This window comes from Molothrus ater, chromosome 2 (genome assembly GCF_012460135.2).
Source record: "Molothrus ater isolate BHLD 08-10-18 breed brown headed cowbird chromosome 2, BPBGC_Mater_1.1, whole genome shotgun sequence".
Classification (NCBI taxonomy): Eukaryota; Metazoa; Chordata; class Aves; order Passeriformes; family Icteridae; genus Molothrus; species Molothrus ater.
Genome location: NC_050479.2, coordinates 94,560,453 through 94,576,959, shown reverse-complemented (window position 1 = coordinate 94,576,959; position 16,507 = coordinate 94,560,453). Strand labels below are relative to the sequence as shown.

Genomic DNA, 16,507 nt, shown 5'->3' with positions numbered 1-16,507 from the left:
AATTTGTATCCGAGACACTTTCCGTGAGAACAAGCACCTGCTAGGAAGGGATGGCTGGAAGAAAAGACCTTTTCATCCTTTTGGTAATTATTACAACCGATGACCGCCGAGGATGGGGCGCCCAGGAGGGGCGGCCGGAGGGCTCCGTGAGCCGCCGGTGCCGCTACAGCGTGCGCTGCCAGCCCGGGAGCCCCGCGCCCGGGCCCCGCAGCCCTCGCCCCGCGCCCCGGCCCGGCGGGGCCGGCTCCCCCGCCCACAACAAACTTTTCGTCCCAACGTTGCCGCTTCCGCCGGCCCGGGAGCGTGGGGCGGCGGGGAGCGGCCCTGGGGGCCCGCGGCTCCCGGTTCCCGGTGCTGGGGGGGAAGGGGATGGTGCGCGGCGGACGGGGCCGGGCCGCTTCCTAGCTTTGGGGAAGGGGTCTTACTTGGAGTTTTTCCCCTTCTCTGGCTCCTCCTCTTCTTCCCTCCTCCTCAGGGGGAGGGGAAGGAGGGAGGCTCTTGGGGCAGGAGTAGCCAGAGCAGGGAATTGTTTGGGAGTTCAGTCATCCAAAAGCCGTCTCCCGTATGGAGGGTCTGGCTTCCCGCATCCCGGCGCCTCTTCCCTCCTCCTCCTCCTCCTCCTCCTCCTCCTCCTCCTCCTCCTCCTTCTCCTCCTTCTCCTCCTTCTCCTCCTCCTCCTCCCGCCGCGCCTGAGCTCAGCGCGGCCCCCCATCCCCAGCGCCAACCCGCAGAAAAAGCACAACCAGCACCCTCAAACCAAGGGCTCCCTCACTTTCCCCTTCCCCCCAAAACAGGCTTTCCCCCTCTTTTTCTCTCTCGCTCTTTTTTTTTTTTTTTTCCTTTCTGTGTGTGTGTGTGCGTGCGTATGTGTGTCTAGTGAATTCCCCGCAGATCCGGCCTGGAAGTTCCCAGCTTCTGGAGTTAAGCCTCTTTGTTGCTTCCCTTCGTTTGGGGCATCTTTGTGTTTCCCCCCGCCTGCTCCACTGGAGACCGCGGTGAGTGAAAGAGAAGGGGGCCCGGGCCTGGTGGCCCTGGAGAGGGGCTTGGGAGGACGCACGGTGGTGGCGGGCGATGGGGCGCAGGGCTTTCACCCCATCCATCTTCAGGCAGCCGCAGAGTTTGGGAAGTTGGTGTGGAGATGTAAGGAAGGGGGTCCGACCAGGGATGTAGGATACGTAACAAGGGAGTAGTGGAGACCCGCTGGTCCCCACCGGGACGGCGCTTGTTTTGGCGCAGGCAGGTGAGATGTGGGGGGCTCGGATGTTTCCCTCCAGCTCTTCCTCGTCGGCGGCTCGGCCAGAACTAATGGAGGGCCCAGGGCACGCACACGCTCCCGGGCTCCTTGGAACTTCCCCAGCAGCCTGGTCCACGACCTTGCCCCGTCCTCGCTGCCGGCTGGGCGAGGAGGCGCGGTGAGCAGTGAGGGAGAAGGAGAAGCTGCGCAAAGTAAGCCGCAGATCCATCCTCCATTGCTCCAACTCTTGTCAAAAGCTGCTGGGAGTTTACAGGCAAGAACTGTCTCTGGCAGATGCGAAGGCATTTCGGTTTGTGCTCTGTGAAGGAGCTGCTGCTGCAGCAGAGAAAAGTGGGAGTGGGTAGCCTGTCTGTTAGAATTTTTGTCCTCTTCCGTGACCGTAGAGTTTTTAACGCTGGTGCAAGGATGAGGAGTGATTGGGTCAGGGGAAGTAATTTTCTGCCCGGCAGTGGGATGTTGTGGGTTTTGTGCATACATGCCTCCTTGCTTGGACTGCAACCTTGGCAGATCGTCTGGATGGTGCCTGTAAATAGAAAATGTGTTGGGGAGAAAGTGGGATGCTGAATTTGTTGCTGTGTCCAAACAAGACTTTTTCAAGTGCTCTGAAGATACTTTGGAAAATAATAGACTTTAACCAATATCCCCAACTGGCAGAAGGTACTTAATACAAATCTGTGTTTGGGCATTTCCCCAACTGATTCTGGTACCCTAAGTGTTATTTCACTGGCATTGTGTGAAAGGCAGTTCACATCTATTAAAGATGGTCTTTTTTGTCCTTGCTTGTTTTAAAGAAACTCTCTTGACCTCTCTGCAGCATTATGTGAGTGGGATAGCAGGAATCCATACACACACTCAGAGATCACATGTAATTCCCAGCATGTCTTAAATGTTTTTCTTGGTGCCCAATTCTCTTAATTTCTACATCTCTACATTTCTACAATTTCAATTGCTACCATAGTGTCTTTTCGATAGGTCCATTTGCAATCTGCTGTTAAAATTTCTTTTCCCATGGGCCAAAAAACTACCATGGAAAACATTAGAAGAATGTGGGCGTTTTGTAAGTAGAATTTTATCTTAGTTTTCTTTTGAAACTAACTGACTTAGTGTGCCTGCAATTAAGAGGAGGGTTCCTCCATATTTATGCCTATGTACTTATATGGCAAACACTTTGAATTAATGGATTGAATATTGAGGTTCATGTTGTGGGGAAGGATTTCAGCAGAAAAACATCATGGGTTTGCAGTGAAGATTTGTTCTGTTTATTTAAGTGACCTAAAGAAATGAAGGTGAAATAAATTCCCATGCTGCTAGGAGTCATGTGGGGATCTTCTGAAGTAAGTAGGACAATTAGGAAGAGCTGCGAGCTTCCTGCTGGGTGCATGATATTCTCTTACAAGAAATAAATGGAGTTTTGTTCCAGGTCCTTTCCTTAATTCTCCCCTTCAGATACAGGGACTCATCCTGCATATAGCAAGCAGAAGAGGTCTCAATAGGTGTTTGCTGTGAGGGTTGAAGTCAGATACAGTGCAGTCCTCCCTGCTTCCTGCTGGGGAATGTGAGGCAGGTTCAGCTGAGCGGTGCACAGAGGTTCTGTGCATCTGGGAAAGGCAAGGTCACTTTTCTCCCACTCATACACACACACCCACAGGACCTTTATTTGAGAGATATTCCAGTACAAGAATCTACACATTTCTTCTCTGCTTGGCACAACGAAGAAGCATTGGAGCTGCATGATTCTGCATGTGTGTGCTCCAAACTAACATGTAAGTTGTATGAGTTCTATGTAACCCTGAAGTCTGAAGAAAGCAGCTTTCTGTGCCTTCTACTGACATGATACAGAAGCACAGAGCGAGAGGTTCTTTGAGATTGCAAAGTGAAACCCAGTGTCTGGTGTTTGCAGAGGTCTTTCCAGCCCTCAGAGTGTGAGACTCCTGGCTTGGAGGTTTGCTCCATTGAAGGACAGGTGAATCATTGCTCAGTCCACTTCACTGCATGCAATTCTGCTATGTCCTCAAAACTAACAGCAGACAGATACCTCCAAATCTTCAGAACCAAGCCCTGCAGTACCTTCATGATGCTGGTACAGCTCCTCCTGGCTCACGAGGGCCAGCAGAATTGCTTCTTTGGAGCCAGCTGGAGCCTCCTGCCAAGCAAGAAGCCTCACAGGTGGGGCTAAGAAGCAAGCAGCCTGCTTTGTCCCCATACTCCCCAGTGCTGCAGTGGAGAAAGTCCCTTTCCTGAGTTAAGAAAAGTTACTCATTTAGGGCAGACCTGATTTTTTGTAGTTTCTTGTGATTGTTAGTGAAACACTTGACTGAAACACCGCCAGATCTACCTGCCAGTGTTTCCTGGCCTGTTCCTGAACCACATGCCCTTAGGAGCACAGAAACCTTGCAATCTGATAACAAGCATAGGAAAAAACCAAATATTGCTTCTTCTACCCAGGTTGTGGGAGGGAACATGGGTGACAGGACAGGAAAGGCACTTCAGTTGGAAGCTTGTGTTGGGAAGTGGAGGTGTTTGGGCTGGGTCTTCAGCCCATGCACAACATGCCCTATTATGAGCTTGAATTTTCTCCACAGCCCTGTGCCTTACTGTTCCCATGCAGAAAATGGAACTGGGCCCTGTGCTGATGGGTTGAGCACTGGGAGGTGGGGCAGATATTACTCTCTATGTTGGCTCTTGCCAGCTGACCTGTACCTATTCTAATGTCTCTCACGACAGAACTCAGGTGTATGGGGAGAACCCTCTCTGTTGTGCTGGGCCTCCTCAGGACTGGCACACGGCTGGAGAGGCACCTCTGTGCCTCCAAAATCACTCTTTTCCCAGGCAAAGGCAGGCTGTCTCCCAGCACCCCACCTTGTCTGCCTCATGGAGCAGGGGAGCAATAACAGGGGAAGTATGCTGGGGACCATGCTGGTTGTTTTAGCCCAGGCTGGCCGGCAGGTGGGTTTTCAGAGACTTGAGCTTAGCTAGCTGGGCTCAGTTTAGTCACTCAGCCTGCAAGGTGTTGCAGCAGCAGTAGGCTGAGGTAACTCGAGGTTAACAAAAGTTCCTTTGGCAGTAAATAATGGTGGGTTGTTCATTTTAATATCTGATGCCGAGTGCCTCAGAGACATGAGGCACATTTCCCTTGGACTTCTTTAATGTGCAGAGGTGACTTTGATATATTAATACTGGCATGTTATAGACCAAGGCTTGCAGGTCTCTTGGTTTAAACCGTTACCTCCCGGGCTAAAAATCTGCAGTGTGAATTCTGCAGCTAGGATGGGATATCCCACAAGGAAAAAGTTCTCTTGCAAAATCTTCGGAGACTTCCTGTTTCTGGTTACACTGAAAACATCCTGAGGGAAAAAACCTGCTGCTGTATGTTCTGGTGCTCCTGTGGTCAGTCTCAGTTTAAGAAGTTGTTATGTATTCCAGTTCCTAAGCCACAAGAACAATTTAAGGTGAATAATGACTAAATGAATTGCAGGTCCTTAGGTGGAATGGGGGTGAATATCATTCTTCAGGTTTCTAAATGTACTTTGGGAAATTGTTCAATGCAAGGTATTGCATGCTTCTTTTTCTGTTCCCTGATGCTGGATTTAGTTCCCCTTGGCTCCAAATCATACGACATCATATCTGCTGCTTCACTGGCTGAACACAGTGCTTGAAGCCAGTTCTCTGGAAGGAATGCTTGCAGAAAAGGAAGCTTTCAAAATTTGCTTTGTATGCATATTTGTGTGTAAGTCTTCTAAAATCTCTCCACAGGAGCGTGTGCTCCAGCAACACTGCTGTCTGAGTGTCCATGGGAAGCTAAGACAAAAGGAGTATGGATGCAGTGGAAGCAAGTTGGTTGAAAAGCTCAGAAGGATATTTATTGCAGGGAAAAGAAACCACTTGGTGCTTACACAGTCCCAGAGCTGCTGCAGGCGGTGCAGAACTTTCTGAAGCTGTTGCTCCTTGCTTAAACAGGGAGCAATAGATCCCTACCCCGAGGATGTTACATGCTCCTTTTGTTAAAATGGCCTCTCTTCCCTGCAAAAGGACAAATGGGATGGGAGGCTCAGCTCTGGGATGGGAGCCTGATGGGGTTGGTAGTGGAGCATCTAGACTGGGTGCTGTGAGGGGCTCTGAGCGCTGCCATTGTGTGTTGTAAGAGCTTTTGAGTAAGAGGCAGTGCCAATTTGTTTTGGCTCTAGTGGCATTGATGGAGAGAAATGTGCATCAGGGAGCGTGTGGGACGTGCTCGAGCTTCTTTGCCCTCCTTGTGGGCAGTGTGCCAGCACAGAGGTGAGAGCCAGACTTTTTCCTTGCTTTTTGCTCTGCTGCTCTTGAGAGGCTGCTGCCCTGTGTCCAGTCATCTTCCCTGAGCAGCCATTAGATGTGAGGATGGTGACTGTGCCTTGTGCCTTTGCAGAGTGTTGGAGGCTTGCTGGGCAAAGTCCACAGCACATTGCAACATGCTGCCCCTATGGAAACCCACCATTGTCAAGTTTGCGGAGGTTTTGGGCTGTGGTGTCTCTAGATGTGTGTGTGAAAGCCAGATGGTGTTTTGGAAAGCGATCATTTTTCATTAACTTCTGTGCCTGGCAAAGGCAGTAAATCTTTTCACCCCGAGGCTTGCAGCAGCAATACCATTTCAGCTCTCTCACGTCCACTCTGGCAGAGAGATTAGCTAGCAGGTTGTACTTTCATGCACAGCCATAGACCCAGGGCCCTGCCAAGTGCAGGGATGTGTTCACTGGTTGTAATGTCAGCGAGTCTGAACAAGCTTGTATATCTGAAGACTGTGCATCAGTTTGCCTTCAGATATATGTCCTTCTGCTGTTCTTTAAATCATGAGTGTAAGGGAAAAGGATGTAAAGATTCCTGTCAGAACTGTCAGTTTTCAAATACCAGAATGAGGTTACTTTTTATTTTCCTTTTAGTTGACAGAAGGACAGGTTAGACAGACCCCAGTGAATTAATGTGTTGAGTTTAGTGTGGTTTAGAAAGCCTGTGGTAATACAAACGTAGTGAGGTAGTCTTTGAGAAATACACCTCAAATATGGATACATTGGCCTGGAATACAGCATTTATTTGCAAAATTCAGCTTCTTCTGGTAATGTCACTGTAATTTATCCTGGTAATTTTAGGGAGAGCAGCCACCTTGCTTAGTGATGGCAGTGTTTTAGGGTGCAAGCCTGGGATGTGAGGGCAGCTGCGTTTGATTCTCCTCTACACCACAGATCCCCCCCCAAGTTGGGGCAAGTTGCTCTTTGCCTCAGCTCTCCACCTGCAAAAGTAAATGGCACTTCCCTGCCTCCTTGTGGTGCTGAGGATAGGTCTGCTGGAGATCAAGAGAGACCATAGATTTGCTGGCCCTCAAAAACCTCTTGGATGAGGACCACAGTTGGTGTCAGCAGAGAGCCTCCTGTGGCACTGACAACCCAGTGGGCGGCTCCTATGGTTGCCTCTGGGGACGTGTGCCTCTGCTTGCTGGATGGATGGAGACTCTGTAGGGAGTGCAGGATGCTTTTGGTTTGGAGGGCAGGCTGGTGTGCAGCTACAGCAAAGGCCCTCTCTGAGCGTGACCCTCGGGGAGCCTGGAGTAGGTAGCAGCAGTGCAGCTGCAGTGAACTTCTGGCTCCAGCCAGTGGTGGTACAGAGAGGCCATTGTAATCCTATGTGCTGTACAGCGTACATCTCAACACACTAAGTGGCTCCAGGGTTGGTTGTTTTTCTTATTTTTTCCCCTTCTCCTCTCCATCCCTTCAAGTCTACTTTATGAAGTTCCTCCCCTTAAATTGAAAATTTGGCCTTATCTTCAAAGAAGCCCTTTAGTGCCAAGCTTTTAAAGGTGGGGAGGAGGCGAGAGCAAAAACATCACATCCATTAACAGCCCAGTTGCCAGAGAAAATGTTTTTTAAAACATAATCTGAAACCTTAGTGTTTGGGAGCCAAAGCCAAGATGGAATACAAGTATGGGCCTTGTCCCTAGAGAGTCGCAGTGCTGGGAGTATGCTGGCACAAAGACAGACCATGGAGTGAGGATTCTTGGGCATGCACGCACACAAATAGACAATTATTTGGAAGCCAATAGTGTTCTGGATGTTGAAGAAATTTAATCTGGTGCCTTCTGTCCCAAGTTGCTCCCTGAGGTGTAGCTGATGTGGAGAGCATTTTCATTGCTCCAGCACTTCTCTGGATGGCAGTCCCTGCTGGAGCAGGAAGATTCCTGCTATTTGTTGACCATGGGTGGTAAAAAGGACTGTCTGGTCCAGCTTCTTTAGAGCCTGCTGCTGTCAGTGAGAGATTTCTTTGGGAACCCTGAATGGTGATGGGCATATGATTTTTGTTTTTTATTTTTCCAGAAGAAAGCTGCTTGTTTAACAAACCCAAGCACTGTCAGATTGAAGGGTTGGGTTTGAGTTTCAGTGTCAAGATATGTTTTCAGAAACATGCTGGGTGGGATATTTCAAAAACACCTGGGCCAACTTTGATGATACAGTGAGGAGTCAATGGGACTTGTGCATTGAGACCAGCTCCCCCTCTTCACTTTTCAGTACAGGGTCACGCTTGGTAGGTTTATGGGATGGTCCCACTGTCACCAGTGTAACAGCTGCCCAGATTAGCCCTGACCACCTACTCCTGCATGGAAGGCACCCTGTTTCATTAGTGGCTATTCAGGCACATAACCTGGTTTGCAAGCAGTTGAAGTGCAGCTTCTAAGCCAGAGTTATCTGGGCAGAAAGAGAACAAGATGGCCCCAGTTCACCAGTTGCAATGGGGTTTGAATCCAGTGAGGAATACCTCATTACTAACTTCTTCTGGGCATGGCTAGCCAGACCACAGCAGAGCTGTGGGACCCTTGCAGGAGAAGGACTTGATATCTACTAGCTCTTGAGTCCCTCTGGGGACTTCCATACCCCTCAGCTGGCCAAGCAGGGTATCAGGCTTGTAGCTGTCAGGAATTTCTGCAGCTGGAGGTTTGTAGGGTGAGACAAGAGAGAAGCTGTTCTCCCAGAGAAGCCTGGGAGAAGCTGGTGCATGAAGAGCTCCTCAGAGAGGTACGCCAGCTGCTTTAGATGTGTCCATCATCACATTTTGTCACTCCGACTTTACCCTTGGGGTGTCTGGGACTGGCCTGAAGGGAAAAGATGTCTACTTTCCAGCAGATGAGGAGCTGAGCTCCTGGTTCTGTGCCAGCTTGTGCCTGAACACCTTTGTAATGCCATAGAGAAAGAGTCCAGGGCCACACAAGGATTGGTTGCCTTTGAGGACCTTGCTGCTCTGGGTGTCTGAGGTGCTTAAATGTTGCAAGAGTAGTTCAGCTGTTGTCACCCCAGCTCCAGATCCTGTCAGAGGTGTCTGCCCAGGCAGCAGAGAGTAGGAAGGTCTTGGGATCATGATCAGCTATGAGAGATGAGCATGCAGCCCATTAGTTTGATGATGGATGCTGAGAAAGGGAGGTCAGTACCAAGGTACAGAGCTGGAGCTGCTGGAGCCTGGGTGTGTTTGCTGATCCTAGTCACCTCTTGGTAGGGAGGTAGGGAGCCAGTTTCAGGAAGCCTGAGGGAAGAATGATCTGGTTTACATGGCTACAGCAAGACAAGCCAGCCCTGTGTCTCACAGGACAGGAACCAGTCTACTCCAGCTCCCACTAGAGCTGGCTGTGCTTGCCTGGTGGGGAAATGTGCAATACAGGCTGTGGGATCCTGCTGATGACATCATGAAGCCTATGGTCTTTTCTGGAAGGAAGGGTCTGCTACTTACATTATGTAGCAATTTAGGCAGGAACATAGTTGCTAAATATACAGTTGTCCTGTTTTTCTCACAATTGCCTGGGCTGCAGGTTTGGGGAGAAGGGAATAGGAGCACAAAGACACCAACATCAAGAGCGAGTGGCAGGCTGTGTTTATCATTGATGCCTGACCCTATATTCTCCTGGGGATAACTTTGGACATCCCTAACCTCTGAGCCACTTGAAAAAACTACCTTTAAAAAAATTTCCCAAACTAGTGACCAAGCAAACAAGTGCAAATTTCATCAGCCACAAAAATGTGAGTATAACCCAGTTTTAGCATAGTTTTAGCACTGAAGTACAGGTTTCTTGACTCTCTGGATTAAAGCCTGAGAAAGGCCTGCTATGCCATCTTCCCCCATCACCATATTCCAAAACCTAAATTACTGTTTGTATTACAGTTGTGTCTACAAGTTTTAACCAAGGTTGAGACACAGCTATGACAGATACCGTGTTAACTTGTAGTGGGAGACTGTTCCTACATTCCCATTCAAAACAGTGAGGCAAATGTGAAAGAGGAGATAAAAATAGAGCATGAAAATGACACATGTACCTTGGAGTGACTCGGCAGATGAGGACTGCAGCTAAGTACAGACCCCACCATGCCTGATCGTCAGTCTCATGTTCCATCTTCTACTGTGTCCTGCTCAGAAGAGGTCAAAGTCCAGTGTCAGTAAACCCTGACTGAAAGTTGTCTGCCTTGAAGCTGAGTTGTCATAGCAGAGTCTCATCTTCCTTAGCTTTCAGCTCACATCAGTGGCTACATGTGCTCCAGTGAGTGATTTCCCAAAGGGGCACTTGGCACTGCAGGTGGTGTTGGTACCATCCTGCTGCTGTGCATGCCTTACATTGGGGCAGGCAGTACATCTTGCAGAGCTGGGGAGCTGCAGGTGGAGAGCAAGAGCTTGTGGCTGAAGGGAAAGGAAAGGAGCCAGTTATGTCTTTAATTCTTTCCTGTCAGCCAGTTTTCAGTTGTGGCATCGTGCTTTGAAAGGTAGCTGGAAGAGGAGAGTGCCAGTGTAATAACGCTGTTTTGCTTGCAGCATGCAATCTCAAGTTAAACCGTACCATTACATAAATACTCTGTGCCTTCTTTCCACAGGGGGTCTGGGACTGTGCTTCTCCTGCTCTGGAGGCATTGCCTTGCAGTGCACAAGCCAAGAATAAGCTCTAACAGATGCTGCTAAGGCCAAGTCCATGGCTTGTATTGTGCCCAGGTGCAAGAGGAGATACTCAGGTCAGCAAAGAGGTACCTTACACTGTAAGGAGGTGCAGGAGCAGCAGGGAGGGACAGCAGGGTTGCAAAGAGCTGCTCTTCCTGAGCACACTGAGCCCATGTCTGGGGACATACAGGGAGTGTTAATCTGACCCCTACAGGCGCAGGCAGTCCAGTAGGGAGCAACTGTGTGGACCCCAGTGGCAGGACATGAGCAAAACTTGGCTTGATGCATTAACTGGGAACTCTCTCTCTCAAAGAAGATAGGATTGCTTCAGTGAAACCTGAGCAGGTTCTTTCCCCCCTCCTTTCTTGTCTGACTTAGAGCACTGTTTGGGGGAGCGGATGGGGATTCAGATGCATCCTCTTCTGGTATCCATTTGCAAAAAGCTCCAGGCAAACGGTCTTGGGGGACTGCTCATGGCCATGCCCTTCTACTGTCTGATTAACAGCCTGAACTGCAGTCAGAGGCTTTTTGCTCAGAGGAATGCTTTGAAACATACTGTTTTTAATGGCACTGTTGCCAAGGGCTCTTTGTGTCTAAGTGAAGGGATGACTCTTTGTTCTACTCTCCAGGAAGAGGAGCCTATCTGTAGCAGGACTCCTCCATTTGGCAAGTGTTTTGATCTGCTCTCTGCAAGCTAAATAATTGAATTACAGAGGAGATCTCAGATGCAGTGTTTGTGCCCTTGCAGTCAGTGCCTTGGGAGAGGAAGAGTGGTGGGAGATGTCAGACGGCTGCACAGTTGTAGTTTTTTCTTCTTTGTTGATCCCAGGTCACTCCCTGTGCATGAAAGACTGCAAAGAGGCCCTAACATAGCTGCTGCCTTCACTGCTGTCCAGCTGAATTAGACAGGGCATGGGATGGAAAAGGCATTAAAATGGGTTTGTGCCACCCATCCCTCCTCACGCTTACAGTGTATAATCTCTTACTCTCTCCCAGCACACAGCCCCCTTTCAGTTTTGCCTCAGACCTTGCAATGATAAGGGAGAACAGGATTGCAGCTGAGGATTCTAGCGTGGCCCTGTTCCCTGCGTGCATGCTGCCTCCCAAAGGATGTAGGTGCCTCTGCCAGGTCCTTGCACCCCCTTTTCTCCCTGTTTTCTGTCGTTAATTTCCCCTTCTCTGCCTGAAGTCCCAGTGCTGCCAGCAGCAGTTGTTGGGACTGAGAAAGGCTTGTTGGGCCATATCCTGTGTGCCTCTGCCCTTACTTGTTTTGGGGAAGGCTGATAAGGAACAACTAGGGGTGCCTCCCCAGGCACCAGCCCACTGCTGCAGAGATGCTCCCAGCCCTCGCCGAGCCAAGGCAAGCACAGCGCACTGCGTGTCGGAGCGGGTCCAGGAGCCCTTGCCTGGGCACGGTGGCTGCCTGCAGACACAGGCAGGGCTGCTGCCTCCCCACAGGTTATTCTGGAGAAACGCCATCCTCAAAGTGAGATCCATGTCTCTCCTTCCCTTTTTCCCTTCAGCTGGTGGAATGGGGCTCAAGGGTTCAAAGGCAGCATTTTGAAGTCCCCACCAGCATTTCTGATCTCACAGCATTTTGCGGGCTTGGAGGGTTTTATGCTGACCCGTCTCCTTACAGGCAGCCAGGGAAGCAGCGGACATGGCGTGTGCTGAGCTGCCGGCATCTGCAAGGGGCATGTAGGAACCAGGCCAAAAAGGATCAAAAGCTGTTAATGAGCCACAGATGGTCAGCTTTATCTTGCAGCCTGGTGATTTGCTCTTCTAGAGCTTTCTGATGAAGAAATATGTAAGTAAAAGCTGGTAGCAGGCAAGAGCTGGGAAGGAAGACCCTAAAATAAGATCCTTAGACATATATGGGGGACCTCAAGAGACCATCTCTCCTAGAGCTCATCATGTTTTTTCTGAGGGTCTCCTTAACTACTTGAACTACTTGTATGCTGCAAAAAAAAAAAGACTAATTTTCCATGGAAGAATTTTGTAGTCAATAGGTAAAACCAGTAGAGGTTTTTCTGTGGCTGTTACAGAGGAGGATCTCCAGAGGCTTTGCTTGAGTACAGAGCCCGAAAGGCTGCAATAGGTGTGTTCGTCTCTTGCACAGGGAAGGATGCTCCCAACAGATGTTTGTTATCAGCAAAGTAAAGCAAAGAAACAGAAAAACTTCAGCTGGCAATAAATGCAGAGGGAAATTATAATTGTTTCCCTGTTGTGCTTGCAGAGAGAATTCTTGAAGCTGCTTTCTGTCCCATTTAACATTTTATGTTTATATAGCTTATCTCGTGAGGAACTATTAAATCCTGCAGCACGTTGTGGATGTGACTATATGAGAACAGCTTGTTTTACCCATCCCAGGGCAGAGTGTGCCAGCTGCACAACTGGATTCTAAAATTATGGAGCAGCATTTTCACAAAACTGAGTGCTCTTCTTCCTGGAAGAGTTTATTATATTTTCCAAGTTAAGAAATGGTGAATGATTTCCGTAATGGTAATTCTGAGATTGTATTTCCCTTAGATAGGTGAGTTTTCACAGTTGCTAGAGGGAGAGGAAAGACCTTATTCCTTTCCACTTCTAATGCTGCACTGTGGTCTGTAGCAAGTGACAGTATTTAATGCAGTTTGGAGGGTAGGTACTGCCTGAGCTGATCTACATATGGCTTTGCATTGAACAGTGAAAGGTTTTTCTGGGGGTGTTCAGTGCTGTGGGACAGTCACAGATTTCCCTTCTCAAAAAAGGCGTTGACAGTCCCTGTAAGCAATTAGAGATAATTGTCCTTGAGGCAGAGGATGGCTTTTGCTGAGCACCTGAGTTCTTAAAGGAGTCTCTGTACAATAAAGGAATCTAATACTCCTTATGTTCCTTTACTGGATGGTAATATAAGGATTTTTGGAAAATCCAAAGAATTCTAGATTTATATTTCCTGTAGGCAATCAAATGTCAGGGGCTTGCTGTGTCCTCCCAGAACGCTGCTTAGGTGAGTCTTAGGCGAACGCCATCTGATCTTTCCTGTGAAACATTTGCTAAAACCTCTTAAGCAAAGGTGATTTCTGCATTGAAAAGGCATTCCAAAATGATAAAGCAATTCACAACACAAAAGCTTCTTAGTCCTTTGCAGCAGAAGACAAGTTAGACTTCTTCAATTAGATTATTAGCATATTAGACTTAGGTTTTAAAAATGTTTTAGGCTGAGCAGATTGCGTTGATAGATGGAAGAATAGATTAGAATCTCCTGTTGTCAACCCCAAAGCCCAGGAGCTGGTGTCAGTGTTTATTCCTGGTCTTTTTACTGCTTATAGTTTTCTCCAAAAATGACTAAACATAAAAAACAAGGATTGGGTTTGGGGTTTGAGGTTTCTTTTTTTCCTTCCCCTGTTCTAGGCCAGACTCTGACCACAGTCATGTATTTGTTTTTTTTCTTTCTTACTTCCAAATGCAGTCACATAACAATAGCCTGGAAAAAAAGTACTGGAAATTATTTGTTCATGAATTTATTTCCTTTTTTGGGCTACAAGGAGTGGGTTAGCATTTGGGTAAGGAGGCTGGGGGCTCCAAGCCATCTCTTTCAGGATTGAAGAGGGTTTAAATGGGAACCATCCTGTTAAAATGAGAAGTACTGTAGAAAGGCAGCCTTTCTGGAGCAAGCATTTCCTCTGCTCCATGTGCAGAACCTCACGCTTGGGGCACCTCTTCTCAGCTGAACTTTATTTGCTATTTATATAATAGCAGCTTCTCATACAGACACTACTAAACAGGCTTTGTCTGCCACCGGCAGGCAGGGACCGACTAGAAGAGAAGTGCTCCTCCTGTCTTGGGCTTCTTCAGAAGTGGGTGATTGTTTGCTTTCCTTAACAGTCTGCTAATAGGAGGTAGTGGGTGGTGTTGTCTTTCTTATTTATTTTATGTAGGGTGTCATGACAGATGGTGATTTTGACTGTTGTCCTCAGCTGTAGAAACTGCTTTCTAAACCAAGCTAGCTATGATGGAGGCATTGTAGCAGGATGATCTGTGAAGGAGGAAAGCCTGTCAGAGACATTAGATTCCCAACCAATTGTGTTCTGTCATCTCTCTCCTAAGAGCAGGAAAAGAAGTGTTTTGCAGACAGGTTAATAAATTTTTAATATCTGGATCTTAGGGTCTTGGCAGGTGACACCTCTGATTGCAGGGAAAATTAAAAATCATCAGGTGGGATCACAATGAATATGTGACTGCTGTGCTGGTCAGGAGGGTGGTTGTTAAAATATCAAACAGTACAGGCATTGAAATCTTGATATTTTATAGATATTTCAATGGATTTGGTCCTTACAGGAGAGAAAGCAGAAGCAAGTGGAGCTAATGCATACTGGAGAGGGAACATAATCTGATAAAGGCCAGACCAGTCAGTAAAATTTTCAGATCACAGGAAATTTCCTCAAAGTATTTATTTATTTATGGCTCTGCTGAAAAATTTTCAACCAGCTGTGTTTAAAAATATAATAGTAATGAGATACTTAAAAAAGGAGTTAATCTCTCCCTCTCTTTGACATGCTGCAGAGCACCAGCTGTAGCACAAGCAAGCCCTGGGGAATCCAAGTGGCCTGGCCATGCAGCCTGCAAGCCAAAGTCACACCTTGGGAAGCCAAACCCTGGAGGGAAGCACTGGCCTGTGGCAGGTCATGGGGATGTTGACCATTTGGCCATCCTCCAGGGGCAGCAGGTTTAGCCTTTGCAGCTCTTCAGCTCCCCAAATCTCCCCAGTTCTCTTAGATCCCAGTCACTTGTTCTAAGGGCAGCAAAACCCAGTTTTGTCTGAAGTACTGGGAGGCCTTGAACTGTCTCTGACACCCCCAATGGGGAAATGCTGGAATGAGGAGGAAGGGAAACCAAGGGCTTTTGTACTGAAGGAACAAAAAACATGCTCTGCATGTCCCTGGGTTCAGCTGTTACAGACTACAAACCAGACTGGGTTTTTTGTTTTGCTTTTAAATGTTTCTTTAGCCAATGCAGTTTTTTAAAATTATTTTTTCTGTCTGTCTTTTTTTTTTAATTATTTTTTCTGTCTGTCTTTTTGGGAGACAGAGCCAGTCTGGGACTCTTCATTTGGCCCATCCAGCCACTCCACAAAGCATGCACAAGCCATCTTCTCCAGGCTCATTTCCCCTAGGATTTCCTATGGCTTTGCAATGGCCAAACCTTTGTATTTGATATCAAGGTGGAAATGGCAGGCCAGCTGTGCTGTGTCCTCCAGTCCTATGCCAGCAGGGCTCAGTGCTGGTTGCAGGAACTCTGTGAGAGCTACAGCTGTGAGAGTAGTAAAAAATGTGTGTGGTGATTGGCAGAAATTGTCGTGAGGAAGCAGATGCTTCCTCCTCCTCCGATGATGATGATGGTGTGGCACATGGTAGACTGGAAAGGCAAAGCATGTTAATTTTGGTCCCAGGTGGAGGATTGTGTGGAGAAGTCATGTCTCCTCTGTGCCTCCTGATTTCAGCTTCAAAAAGCATATCACAACAGAAAAATCTTCTCTCCCCTGTTTCCTTTTTCCACCACTGGTAGGTAATCAAGATTTGGTTTTAATGACTTCACTCTACTCTCTCTGTTTCCTCTCCCCTGCCCCACACATGCCTTTTTTATATTTTTTTATGCATTTCTTTTTGGCAGAAGTTGAAACGCAAGAAGCATTTGGACCAAGATAAAAACAGTGGAGGAGCATGTTGGGCAGTGCAGTGCTTTGTTCTGAGTTCAGGGGGACGCGAGGGGGGGGCAGGATGTCATTTCCCAGATGGGGACCCTGCCAAAGATGTTCTTGCTTCAGAAAGGAATGAGTGATTTTTGAGGCTGTACCAGCTTAACCCTTTGTTCACCCACTTCTGCCATCAAGGGAAACAGCAAAGGCATGGACCAAAAGTGGGATGGTGTCGTGCTATGTGGCCCAGGTGATGTGAATGATCTCAAACCAAAGTCTACTGTTGTGACTAAATGCTGTCAATGGTCTGAGGTGCTTGTTCTCTTGTTGGAAACCCTAAGGAGTGGATGAGCAGTCTGCACTTGTTTATGAGTGAGAGTCCAACACCAGTGCCATTGTGGTTGAAAAAATGAGATCAGCAGTTTCCTTACAGGGGTTAGGACTGCTGTGCCACCTCCTGCCCTGCCAGAAGCACCTGGTCAGATTTGGGATGGTGCTGAACTCTGCTTCAGCTGTTCCCATTGCAGGACAGGGAGCACTTTTGCCTTGTGATGCTTGGGAAACACCTTGTCCTGTGACCAAAAGAGCCCTGCACTGCTGGGACTGCAGCAGCAAGCCCCAGGTAGCTTGTGGCTGTGCTGGGG

At 48.1% G+C, this 16,507-nt stretch overlaps 1 protein-coding gene across 2 annotated transcripts in view; it reads left to right on the top strand.

The window, feature by feature from the left end:
• Positions 1-532: 532 nt before the first annotated feature.
• BOC (BOC cell adhesion associated, oncogene regulated) overlaps positions 533-16,507 on the top strand; it is a 54,884-nt gene continuing 38,909 nt past the window's right edge. Inside the window, exons 1-2 of one of the 2 annotated variants that reach the window (XM_036391948.2) lie at positions 533-995; positions 10,126-10,272. In XM_036391948.2, the coding sequence (XP_036247841.1) occupies positions 10,221-10,272 (52 nt within the window). In that variant the 5' untranslated portion in view covers positions 533-995; positions 10,126-10,220. The remainder of the gene's footprint in view (positions 996-10,125; positions 10,273-16,507) is intronic. The other variant, XM_036391955.2, reaches the window with a different exon arrangement.